The 12,528-nt window shown below is 62.8% G+C and overlaps 1 protein-coding gene across 2 annotated transcripts; it reads left to right on the top strand.

Moving 5' to 3' along the window:
• Positions 1-657: 657 nt before the first annotated feature.
• FKBP1A (FKBP prolyl isomerase 1A) lies at positions 658-9,025 on the top strand. Of its 2 annotated transcripts, none has more exons than XM_056354536.1 (5): positions 658-791; positions 910-957; positions 7,276-7,388; positions 8,133-8,285; positions 8,804-9,025. In XM_056354536.1, exons 1-4 carry the CDS (start codon positions 755-757, stop codon positions 8,259-8,261), a joined length of 327 nt encoding a protein of 108 aa, XP_056210511.1. In that variant the 5' UTR covers positions 658-754; the 3' UTR covers positions 8,262-8,285; positions 8,804-9,025. The 2 variants fall into 2 exon arrangements, with proteins under 2 accessions (XP_056210511.1, XP_056210510.1); XM_056354535.1 differs by having other exon boundaries at positions 664-791; positions 8,807-9,025.
• Positions 9,026-12,528: the final 3,503 nt, after the last annotated feature.

Here is a 12,528-nt window from a genome sequence, read left to right on the forward strand (position 1 = left end):
GATTTTTTTTTTTTTGGACCAAAAAAAGACAATAGTTCCAGCTGTTCCCAGAAGAAAGTCCTTTTGCGTGTGGGCTTGTTCAAACCTGCGTGTCTTCTGCTGAACCTGTCCCCGTGATGGGGTGCTGGCGCTGACCCCCCGGCCTTGCGCGTGAGGAGCAGCACGAATATAGATGTGTACATCAGCACGAATATAGAATATAGACATCAGCACATCGGCAGCACATCGGCGGCTCCCCGGCGGCTCTCGCTGCGTGTGTGCAGCGCTCCCGGTTCCGGCACAGCGCCTGTCTCGGGGGCTGTGGAAACCCTGAGGGCTCCTGGCTGGGGCCTGCGGCCGGCGCCGGCACCTCGGCCTTGCCGGGGAGCGCCGCGCTGGCAGCCTTGGGCCCGCGCCGGGCCACGCACCCGCGGCCGGGTGGGCTCCCCGCGGCCGGCCCGCCCCGCTCCCAGCGCCTGGAATGCCGGGTGGGTGGGCAGAGCCTGCCAGGACCCCAGCCCGGGGGGGTCCCCAACCGCCGGCTCCCGCGTTTCCCCGGCAACGGCGCGGTGCCAAGATGGCGGCCGGGGCCGGGCAGGAAGGGGGGGGGGGGGGGGGGGGGGAGCGCGGAAGATGGCGGCCGCCGGGGGTGGGGCCCGTCTAGGCGGCGGGCGGGCGGGCTCTATGGCGGCGCGGCGGCCGAGGCTGCGCACACGTGGCTCCTCCTCCCTCGGGCTGCGGGCGCTGCGGGTGCGCGAGCGGCACCGGCACCGGCATGGGCGTGCATGTGGAGACCATCGCCCCCGGCGACGGTGAGCCGCGGCGTGCCTTCCCTTCTCCCTCCCCTCCCCGCCGGACCGGTGCCGGTGCCGGGTCCCGGTGCCGGGTCCCCCCGGTGCCGGTGGTCTGACGGTGTGTGTCTCCCCGCAGGGCGGACGTTCCCCAAGCGCGGCCAGACCTGCGTGGTGCACTACACGGGTGAGTGCCGCCCGCCGCGGGGCCTGCAGGGCGGGGCGGTCCCGCCGCCACCGGGGCACGGCAGGGCAGGGCCGGGCGGCCGCGGCCCGGACCGGACCGGTGACCGAGGGGCGCGCCGGAGGAGCGGGGTCTGCCCCCCACCCCCCGCCTGTCTGCCGGCATCCCGGGCCCGGCCCGTGTGGGCGGCCCGGCGCTCCACAGGGGTCCGGCTCGCCCCGGGGGCGCTTTGCCGGGGCGGGGGGGGGGGGGGTGGCCGGGCCCCGGGGCGGGGGTATGGCGGGGGAGTGGGTCCCTGTGGTCCCCGCCTGTCCCGCTGCCCCGTCTATGGAGGGGCCTTTTCCGCTCACCCCCAGCCCGTTTTTTGGGGGTGCCCGGGGGGCACGCAGTGTCCCGTACCCAGCGGCTCCCGGCGGGGTCCCAGGGCAGCAGAGACCGGCGGGGCGAGCCGAGCCCCCCCCCCCCACCCTGGGTGCTCCCGTGGGACCCCCACCGCCCCCCCCAACTTGGGGGCCCGCTGTGTCAGAGCGGGGTCCCCTCTGCCAGAGACCCTTGCGGGTGGGGTGGGGGGCAGCCCCCTCCCCAACACCATCCCTGCAGCCCCAGCCCCTTCTTCCCCGTGGGGTGGCAGCCGGGGTGCCCGTGGGGCAGAGCTGGACCCACAGCACACCCCGGGCCGGTTTTGGGGCTGGGGGAGCGTGGGGCAGGTGGGCCTGGCACGGGCAACGCGGGGGCTGTTCGGGTGTGGGATTCCCACGAGGGGCTGCCACGAGGGCTGGGGAGGGCCCTGCTCCCCACGGTGCCCTCTGCGAGCTCTCGCGGGGGGAGAAAGGAACCAACGGTGGGACCCCCCAGAAATGCTTCGGAGGTCACGCCGGGGGTCCCTCTCCCCTTCAGCCCACCCCTCCAGCAGCTCCGGCTCATCGCGGTGGCCACTCTGCAGCGGGGTGAAAACATCGACCCGTTTGTGGCTGTGCTGCGCTAGCCGGCTCCCCTGCCGCCCTCCCCTCGCCCGCGCTGGGGGGCTGGGGGTGCCCCTCTCTGCAGAGCGGGACCCCGGGCAGCGCTGCCCGCCGTGGGGCTGGGGGGCATCCAGCCCACCGCCGCCCCTGTCCCCCCTGTCTGGAGGGAGAGGAAGCAGCCCGGTCTCCCCGGCCACCCTGTTTCCTCCGCCGCTGGAAGAACAAAGAGCGGTTGGCAGGCAGTCAAGTGGCTCCCGGTGGGCCAGCCCTGCTGCCTGCCAGCCCTCCCGGCTCCCGGCGCCCGCTCTCCCTTCCTGCAGCGCTGCCGGAGCTCTGCCGTCCTCCCCGGCCCTGGCAGAGCCGCTTGCGGGTCACCAGCATCCCAGCCCCACGTCCCGGTGCTTCTGGCAAAGTGCTGCATGGTGACTTGCTCCTGACAGATCCTCCCCAGCAGCAGCGATCCGCTGTGCGTGGGGGCGGTTCTCTAATTTCCTTTTTCTTTTTTGTTTGTTATTATTGTCTCCTTTTGTCCTTTATTCCCCCCCCAGTTCCCTCTGCAGGCAGCTTCGGGCCCCCCTGCCTCAGCAGGCAGCAGAAATCAAACACCTTCAGTCCCTGACACCGTTTTTGTGGCTGAACGCTGCCTGCGCCGGCAGCGTGGTGCTGGGCTCTTGAGAAACGTTAGAAACCCCTGATTCCCCAGCCCCTTTACGGTGCCCACGGGTCCCGATCACCATCGGGGACGTTGACAGAGCACAGCGCGGGAGGTACCACGCTCCGAGGCTCCTTCCAGAGCCCTGCGGTGGCTCCGTCCCCAGCTGCCCTTTGCTCCCAGGCAGAAACCTGCCGGCACTGGGGAGATCCAGCCTGTGGTGTGCGGTGAGCCAGCTCTCCCTGCGCTGGGCTATGGATATGCGTTCAGTTAAAAACAATTTTGGAAAAAAACCCGGTGACCCAAGGGGAAGGGAGTGTGGGGAGCCAGCTCGGCTGGCCATCCTGCGGCTGCTGCTGTTTCTGCCTGTGCCCAAGCCTCTGCTCCGCGGGCCTTGGCCCCACTGACAGCAGCTGTTTCATCCCAGGGCAAGGGACAGACAGACAGATGGCCCCGGTGCGGGTGTGCAGCACTGGGGAAGTAGAGTGGAGCATCCTCTGGGCCACCTCCTTGGGAGATGTGGGTTGCTCCTGCTGGGATTGCGGAGGTGGAGGCGTGGGTGGGAGCTGGGGGAATGGGGCTCCTTTCCCCTTCTTCAGTCCAGGGTCTCTGCTCCTTGTGGAAGATGGTGCCTGCAGCCCCGGGGGGAGCCAGGGGAGTGCTGCCGGAGAGCTTGCGCAGCGGGGTGTCCGAAACAGCCTTTGATATGAAATCTGCTACAAAGGGCTCTTAAAAAAACTAAATGAAGGATAAAGTTCCCCAGTGTGTTCGGGACTGCTCGCAGTAATTGGCATGGGGCAGGAGGGCTGCACAGGAGCACGTCAGTGGGGAGGAAGGTGTGGGTTGAGGCCCGGTAGACCTGACCCCCCTGGGTCTGGCTGCTGGGATGGGAGCCAGGACAAGGTGGGATGCTGTGCTGGCTCGGCTGGGGCTCCCGTGATGACCCAGAGAGCTGCTGGGGCTGGGTGTTGCGCTCCCCAGGAGTGGGCTGGGGGTGAAGAGAGTTGGTGCAAGGGAGAGCTGCTGTCTGAGTGCACGGGGGGGCTGCAGAGAGGGTGGGGAGACCATGGCCACCCCACTGTGCTTATGGAGGGGAAATGGGGGGGCCGTGGTCATGCTGGGGAGCACCGGGATGGGAGTGAGCCTGGCTTGGTTTGGCCGAGCACGCCCAGCATGTTGTGTCTCGGAGGGGAGGTGAGCTGGAAGTAGGGAATGGAAGCGCTGGGAGGGATACTAGAGAAAACTGGCTTTCTCCAGCAGGATAGCCGCAGAGGGGACCGCCATCCCTCCCCAGCACCTGTGTGTTGCTGTGCAGGCTGGATGCAGCCTTGGTGCTGGCAATTTCTGCTGTCTGCACAGTACCTGCTGTGGTGGAGCTCTCCCCACTGCGCCTGGGTGCTGCCCGCTCGCACAGCAGCAGTGAACGCTCTGTGGTTGTGAGGTGTTTCCTACCGAGCTGTGCAGCTGCCGACTGGGGGATTTGGGGTAGCTCAGCACCTTCTGAAGCACCCCCTTCCCTGCCTGCCCCAGGGGTCCTCTCTCCTGCCAGGCCACCGCGAACGGTGGGCAGAGCCCCCCTCCTGCATCCAGCTGCGGGTGGTGATGGGCTGCGTGGTGGGAAGCGCCGGTGCAGGCAGCTCAGGCCCTGGGATCTGAAGCACCTGGCAGAGGCTGCTGGTGGAGGCAGGATTTAACTTCAGCCTGGGCAGCCCCATCCTGACGCGGGGAGTTGGAGCGTGCGGGGTATCCCAGGGTTTTCGGGAAGGGTTTCCCATCCTGTCCCTTCCTCGAGCTGGAGCAGAGGTGCCTGCCCCACTGCTCCAGTCTCTTGCTTCCTTTCCTTGGGAAACTGGCTCCGTGCAGGAGCCCCTGGGCAGTGGCCGTGCCAAGGACTGGCATCCTGGGGCAGAGGGGATGGAGGGGGTGCAGGTGGGGCTCCACACCCCCTCAGCAGAACCCAGACCTGCAGGTTTATCTCAGGGGCTGCCTCCGCCTGCCTGCTCCAGCACTGCTCTGCCGCCTCTGCCCGCCCAGGGGGACGGGAGCCAAGGCGCACGCTGCAGCTGGCGTCTCCTGGCTGCTGCCTGCCAAGTGTGGCAGAGACCTGGCAGGGCTGCGCTGCTGCCTGTCCAGAGCCCCCCGCTCCGTCCCGCGGCTGCTGCAGCCCCGGCCACAGGGCTCCGTGCTCTTCCTCACTGTGCTTCCCCCAGACCCCCCTGGTGTTCATATAGCCCAGCTGAGATCTCTGCAGGGGTCAGATCTTTCAGGGTGGGGCAGTGGGGTCTCTTTACAGAGACCCACCTCCACGGGCTCTGCCCTTGCGGGGCTGGTGGTGACAAGCCAGGAGCGCTGCCAGGGCTGTGATGAACCAGGATGTGCCAGGGGCTGGTTGCTGCTCCTGGAGCTCTGGCAGGGCAGCTGCTTTTGCCAGAGGATGCTTTGCCTCTCCTAGCTTTAAGATCTCGTTATCTCCTTGCTTTGGGATGGCAGGGATGAGGAAATGGTTGCTCATACTTGTCCAGGGCTGGAGAAATCTCCCGGGAGCCTCGCGGGCAGAGGAGGTGCCTGAGATGAGGATGCTGCCTCCAAAGCATTGGAGCCTCTTTGTTTTCCCCGACGATGTGATGGAGGGAGTGTGGCAGCCCCATGCCGCGGAGCACGGAAAAGCTCCTGTGCGTGACTCTCACCATCCTGGGCGAGGGGCAGCCTCAGCGATCGATCCCCCTGGGTCGCTGTAACCAGCTTAGTCCATTAATCCCTCTCTCCTGCAGCCAGGGTGCTGCCAGCTCCAAAACACTTCCCACAAGGTTGGATTCGGACAGGTGATCTGCGTGGCAGAGGTGGGCAGTGCCACTCACTCTTGTGCGAGGTCTGCAGCATCTCCTGTGCCACTGGTGATGCCTTTACATTCCCCTCGCTGGGGCATTAAACGGGATGCACTTCTGCAGGCTGCGGATGCCCCACCAGCATCCCACAGGTCCCGATTTGCCATGACAAGCAGAGGGGTTGTGCTGCGTGGCCCCCGCGGTTTTTCTGCTGTGGGTGCCTGGGGGGAGAAGGGTGGCAGGCTCCCTTCCATCCTTCTGCAGCCTCCCCAGCTTGTTGCAGCGCCTGAGGGCTCGGAGCTGAGCTCAGGGTCAGCTCGGGCCACAGCCAAGCGGCACGGCCTGTGCCAGCCGGTATAGCCTGCCCTGGGTCCCTGCTGCCAGCATCCCCGCCGGGCGGGAGGAAGGCCAGCGGACGGGAGCAGGGAGCAGTGCCAGACGTGGCTGGAAGCAGGTTCAGCGAACAAGAGGTTTATCCTGGAAGGGAGAAATGAGAAAACTCCAGATTTACTATTCCAAAGTCCATGGCTACACTGTGACCAGCTGAGCTGATGCTTGAAGCCCTGGAGACGGGATTTTTGCTTTCTGTGAAATTAAAAGCTTAATTCCACTCCCTGAGAGAAAGGTGGGCTGCCAGCCCCCACCCCCTGCATCTTCCTACAGCCCGGGTGTTTCGGTGCTTGTTGCCCCTGCACAGGTGATGTATTTTTTTCCCATTCTCTTATTTCCGTTCAGCATCTCACGTTACTGTTGGCTGCGTGCCATTTGCTCTGGTCGCGGTGCGAGCTGGGGAGCGATGTCCTGTCCCAGCTTTTGCACAGATGCTTTTTCTCTTGCCTGTGGACAGTGCCCTAGTGAAGGGAAGTCACTGTGTCCCATGCGTTGCTGGGTGAGGTTGGTTTTTCAAGACTACAGAGCAGTTTCCAGCCAGGAAAACAGGTTTTTGGACTGTTTTGGGAAGTGAAGAAGTGAGAAGTATTTGGAGGAGGGTTTTAATATTGCTTTTATTGTACAGGGCAGTGACTGTGTTAATGCAGAGCTGGAGCTGCCTTATAGGAGCAGCAGCTCTGCTGGCCAGTGGAGTTGCTGCTCCTGTAAGGCATCTCTGGCTCCAAGATTCCCCAAGAAGGTCAGGCAGGGAGCAAGGGAGGGGAGGAAATTCCTGCCTTGCTCGTGTTGGGGAGTTATATTTAGCCCTGGGGATATCAGCCTCGCTCAGCCCTCCCCGTGCTGGGGGAAGGAGGGGTGCTCGGGGCAGATGTGCCCAGCACTTGGTGCTGCCTCTCCCTGTCGTCGTTCCTGGGTACGGGAGTCATTTGGCTGTGGATCAGTGGGACACAGCTGGGCATGGGGAGGGCTGGAGGCTGGTGGCAGCTGAGATAGGGCACCGGAGCTCTGGATTTTTTGGGTGCCTGACGATGGAAGCCTGCCCATGGCAAGGGGCGTGTTTGCTGGCCAGATGGGAAGCGCCTGGCCTGATCCTGCTGCCTGCAAAATGGCTAACAGTGGTGCTGTGAGGTGGGGAAGGTGTTTTTTCCCTGCTTCCATCTGCTCCCCTCATCTGTGCTTGATCCCAGCCCAGAGGAGCGCTGCTCTCTGGGTCGAAGCAGCCAGGAGCAATCCTGTCCTGCTCCGCGGCTGCTGCTGCCAGGGTGGATGGTACCCTTGGGGGTGCTGGGGCGGGGGGGTGTCCCTTCCAGGCCACCCTGTGCAGGTGTTCCTGTGGGGGAAAGGCTGAGCTGAGAAGTGTCTTTGACTCAGGGCCCTGTGAGCTGTCCCGGGGTGAGGTCACCTGCTCAGGCTGCCAGGTCACAGCCTGTTTCACGCTGTCATGTGTGCATCTGTCCCTGTGTCACCATCATCTCCCTCCCTCTCTCCCCAGGTATGCTGGAAGATGGGAAGAAGTTTGATTCCTCCCGCGACAGGAACAAGCCATTCAAGTTTGTGATGGGCAAGCAGGAGGTGATCCGCGGCTGGGAGGAAGGAGTCGCTCAGGTGCCCGTTGCTCCTCCGCCTCGTAGTCTGCCTCACAGGGCTGCGCAGAGCCGCACGCCTGGGGAGCTGCAGCGTGGGCAGGAATCGCTGTGTGCAGCTCGTTCTCTTATTTTTTATTTTTTTTTATTTTATTCCCCTGTGTTTTCCACCCCTCCGCCCCCTCGGCGCTGGGAGGTGTGGGTGTGAATATCACCTTCTGCATTGCCACCTGCCAGATGGCAGGAATGGAGCAGGGCCGGGCCCCAGGAACACCTACGGCATGTCGGTGACTCAGCGGTGACATTTCCCTACTGAGTCAGCTCTGAAGGAGCGCGGCGGGGAGCGCTGGGGCCTCCCGCACCGAGCGGAGACAGCTCCTGGGCTGCGAAGCCCACGCAGAGGGAGGGCTGGTGGGCACGGCACAGCACCGGCTCCTGCACGCATGGCTGCGTGGGGACGCATGGCTGCGTGGGGACGCAGGGCAGCACGGCACAAGGGTGCCAGTGGCTGTAGGGAATGCCAGGCCATTCCCTGCCTTCCCTGGTGTGACAGACGTCTCAAGCACTGCTCCTTTTCCAGCCCGTGCTGCCAGCCCTTCTGATGTTCTTCCCATTCCTCTTCTGTCCCCTCCGGTTTGTCCAGCCTGGGTCCTTGCTCTTGCCCAGTGTAGGGAGAGGAGTGAGGACAGATCTGTGTCCCTCTTGCTGTCACTCATCTGGCAGTGCCCATCTCCTGACATCCCTTTATTTCTGTCCCTGTCCCCAGATGAGCGTTGGTCAGCGGGCAAAGATGACCATCTCCCCAGATTACGCCTATGGCTCTACTGGCCACCCAGGGATCATCCCACCAAACGCCACTCTAATTTTTGATGTGGAGCTCATGAAATTGGAATGACCTACTCCCGCACCCTGTCCTTGGGTAAGGAGGGGCAGCTGCTGGCAGGGAGTGTTGTGGCCTGGGGGCAACTCGAGACCCCCATCCTTTGTTTCGGGCTGCTGTGGGTGGAGGTGATGGCAGTGGGGGGTATGAGAAGGAGGGGGTAGGTTTATGGCTGTGGGTAGAAGTTGCTTTCAGGAGGCTGGTGAGGTAGGGGTCGCTCTGGTGGTATGGGCAAAGCTCCCAGCCTGGCAGAGCGGGTTCGTGCCATGGAGGCATTGCGAGGCTGGTTGACCGTGCCCTGGGTTCCTTGCATGGTGTTGCTGCATGGCGGGTCTCGCCTGCCTGCTCCCCCTCGTGCTTCTCTTGCTGCTGGTGTGTGGGTCCTGCAGCGTGGGCAGGATGGGGCTGTGCTTCCCCCCTGTAACCGGGGCTTGGCTCCCGCTTTGGGCGAGTAGTGCGGTTTGCGCGGAGCCTGCCCACCCATGCCCACGCTCCCTCTGCCGGGTTTCCTCCGCGGGCGGGTGGGCAGCTTTGTGACGCTGCCTTTCCTCTCCCAGCAGGTTTGGCACATGGAGGAATCCAGAATCTCAGCTTCAAGAAGAGTGCACATGACTTTGTACGGAGCTTTTCCTGATAGTCCACTACACTCATTGTATAACCTTACACCTTGATTGAATGCCTTTGGTCACTAAGCTTTGCGTCTGACTCTTCCTCCTTGTATCGTGTTTTTATGTCTTTTTAAACTATACGCCATAAACCTCAAATCTTTTTTGGGTCAAGTTCTTAATCTTATTTTTGTTCCAGGTGTAGACTGCGTTTTGCCCGTAGCACGCAGGTGGGCCACCCTTAGATAGGAGTCATTTGAACAAAAGGAAACCTGTTAGTTACTTGTTTTGGTGCAGATCTCTATGGTGTTTTCAAACCAGAAATTGCTGCTGCTGCAAAAGCCATAGCAGAGTGAGGCTGTCGAGGCTGAACGGATGCGGAGAGCAAAGTAGCGCTAGGATTGTGTGTAGGTATCTGCCTGGATCCGGGGCAGTGGGGGAGCAGCGTGTCCTTTCCCTGCTTCTAGGGAGGGCGCAGCATCGCTGCTGGCACCATGGGTTTGCTCCTGGGAAGGGGGGCTGCTCTGCTCCTGCTTCACTGCCATCTCACGGTGGACCTTCCTTCCCACCCCGCTTTCGGATTTATGGAGATGGGTTTCCACCAGAGCTCCACCACACCCTGAAAATTCAGTAGCGTACATTGAGCTTTCTTTAAAGGAAAAGGAGAACAGCAGGCAAAGGGAAGGTGCTGTCTGCAGGGGAGGTGGTGGGGCTGGTGGGGAGTCAGCTCAAAGAAAACGCCCCTGTCCCCTCTCTCCCGCCCTGGAAAGGAAACATCAGGCCCCAATTGTCCCTGGTCTGAGCACACCTGACCGTTCTCTCCTGACACCTGATGCTGGTCATCGCCGCTTGTCTGGCCTCATATGATGCATAGCTTCCCCTGCTGCTGTCCTATCTGCCCCCCTCTCCACCCTGCCTAGTGATTTGGTAAGAGAAATTGCCGCCGTTCACTTCTTCTCCACCGCATAAAGGTATCAAGTTTTATTATTGCAATAAAAATGCTTTATGCTGGCTTTTCTCAACCCTGTGTCTTGGAGGTTTTTCCCTCGCCTGTCTGTTGCTCAGCACAGCGGGTGCCAGGCCAGGCTCGCGGGGTGCCAGGGGTGCCGTGCTGGGCTCGCGGGGTGCCAGGGGTGCCGTGCCGGGGTTCCATGCTGGGCTTATACGATGCTGCGGCAGCAGAAGGGCCAGCCTTTGGCTGTGCTGGCTTGCTTTGGCGTGAGGCTCGGCTGCTTGGCCCTGGGAGCGTGGAGGGATGCCTGGGGCTGGCTGGGCTCTGTGGGGAGGTGATGGTGGCCTGCTGGAATTCGCATAATTAATTGCCTTACCATAACCTATTAAGTGTTGCCCTCACAGCCTCTCACCGTTGCGGCTGTGACTCAGCCTGGACTGGGAGCGTGAAGGGCGGACGGATGTGCGTTCCCAGGGTGTCTCCAGCTCCAGACACGCGTGTCGATCCATCTCCCTGTGTTCATTTTGGTCCTGTTCAGAGCCTGGATGTTGCAATGGGTGGCACGGCACATCCAGGAGCCAGCATTTGCAGGTCGGAGCCCCACAGACCTGAAGAGCCTCTTGGGGTTTTTTCAGTGCCTTTTTTAGTGACCCCCCAGCATGCCTGCTCGGCGGGGCTCCCCGAGCCCCCCGCTTCTGGGCTTCCCTGCTGCAGCTCAGATGTTTGCTGGCCATGGCTGGTGAACATTGCATGGGTTCACAGCATCAGTGCTGCTGGGGCACTGCACCCAGCTCCTCTGCAAACGGCCTTTGCTCCATTTGCCACCATTGATTACACGGCCATGATCGATAACGCGGCTGTGATCGATAACGCAGCAAGTCCCAGCTCTTGAGCGGTTTGCTGGGAGCAAAGTTTGTATTTAATGGGGCCCTGGGGAGGCTGGGGAAGGCGCTGGAGGGAGCCGCAGCTGTGGGGCAGGAGCAGCTCTGCTGCTGGACTGCGTGCGGGAACACCGATGCTTGCACAGGCTCGTGTGGGATTGGGGCCAAGCGGTGCAGATATTAGTGCTACCCTTAATTGCTCCTCAATTAAGCCGAATGGGGAGCTGCCAGGGTACCAGCGTCCTGCTCTGCCCTTCACTGTAACCACTTCTAGGCGGAAGCTCAAGGCAAGCTTGGATTTCTCTTCCTGCAAAGCTTTTTTCCTTTAATTATTAACCAGTGCCAGGTAGTGCCGTGGCTTCTGCCTGGGGGTAAGCCGGGGCTGGGGGAGCCTGGTGCCCTTGGGCCAGCAGCTGCCCTCAGCACGCAGCCTCCCGCGCCAGCTCCTGCAGCACCCACGGGTGCAGATGGGGTGTGGGTCCTTCCAGCTCCGGTTTGGCAGAGATGAGGACTTTGGAGCAGGCACAGATCCCCTGGGAAGCATCCTTCTCTGGCTGCTGTAGGATGTCTCCCTGCTCCTGGCTGTGTTCATCAGTGGTCAGGCTGCTCTCGTCCCAGGCTGGCTGAGGCAGCCGGGCACCACTGGGCTAAAAATAAACCCAGAAAATGAAATGCTTCCTGGCCTGGCACATGGGAACGGAGGCACGGGGAGCTGGGATGTGCCCAGCTGCTGCTCTGTGGTGGGGCTGGCCTCATGCTGGCAAGTCCTGGGCTAGTGCCACTGGCTCCGAGCCCGGCTGGGTGCCTGAGGAACCCATTGCCCAGTTCCTGAGGACGCGGTGGCCCATGGCATTCCTGGTGCCAGCAGCAGGATGTCACAGGTGGGTGCTGGAAGGCTGGATCCCAGGGTGATGCAGCGATGTCCCATGGCAGTGGGATGCCAACGTCTGCCCCATGCCCTGACTCAGGTGAGCTCTGTGCTCGCTCAGGTTTTCCACCTGCGGTGCAGGACTCCCATGGGGCTGTCACACCTGGCACATGCCCCGGGGCCACCAGTGATGACTGGAAGGATGCAGGACACGGCATCCCCATCATGGCTGCGTCAGCCCCACGTGCCTGGGCAGCGAGATGTCAGCGGGAGCCAGCCGCCCACACAGGGCTGCTCATAGTGGGGCACCCCACTTCACCACCACCCCCGGCAGCACCCTTGGTCCCCAGTTTGGGGCACTGGGCTGGGGCATAAGGGCTGCGGTGGGGCCAAGCCATGTGCTGGTGCCAGCATGAGTGGTGATGCTGTGGGAGAGGGGGCTGCTGTGGTGGCTAGTGGGGGGGCACAGCATTATCCCTGCTCCCCCAGGATGCCAAAGCCACAGAAAGCCATCCCCATCCCTGTCCCCATCCCTGCAGTGCCAGAGCCCTGTGCAGCTTTGGCTTCACCTTCCTCTTCCTCACCTGTGCCCTACCTGGCAGGGGTGACAGTCAGCTGAGGCTGCCTGGCCCCTCCCTGGGCTGGGCACGGCAATAAAAGCCCAGGGCTGGGCAGAGGGTGGCACAGGGAGCTGGGATCTGTTGACAGGTGAGTTCAGGGGTGCCAGGGTTGGGCTCTGGGGGTCTCACCTGTCTGAGAATGCTGCTGCGGTCCCAGGGCTGCATGTGGGATCCTGCCTGGCTCCCATGGGGCTCGGAGCTGGGTCCAGATTTGGCTCCTACACCCTGGGTTCTGGATGATGTGTTTTGGGGCACGCAACGCTGTGGGGCAGGGCTGGGTGGCACAGGAGCACTGGGGGCAAAGGGGACTGATGGGGGGCACGGGGGACTGTGAGGAGCAGTCAGAGGGACAGTTC

The sequence above is a fragment of the Falco biarmicus genome, chromosome 10 (assembly GCF_023638135.1).
Source record: "Falco biarmicus isolate bFalBia1 chromosome 10, bFalBia1.pri, whole genome shotgun sequence".
NCBI classification, from domain to species: Eukaryota; Metazoa; Chordata; class Aves; order Falconiformes; family Falconidae; genus Falco; species Falco biarmicus.

Excerpts from the sequence above, each read along its gene's own strand:
- FKBP1A (XM_056354536.1), top strand. The coding sequence starts at position 755 with ATGGGCGTGCATGTGGAGACCATCGCCCCCGGCGACG. Across the intron at positions 958-7,275 it reads CTGCGTGGTGCACTACACGG|GTATGCTGGAAGATGGGAAG; the intron begins GTGAGTGCCGCC and ends CTCTCTCCCCAG. Across the intron at positions 7,389-8,132 it reads GGGAGGAAGGAGTCGCTCAG|ATGAGCGTTGGTCAGCGGGC; the intron begins GTGCCCGTTGCT and ends CCCTGTCCCCAG.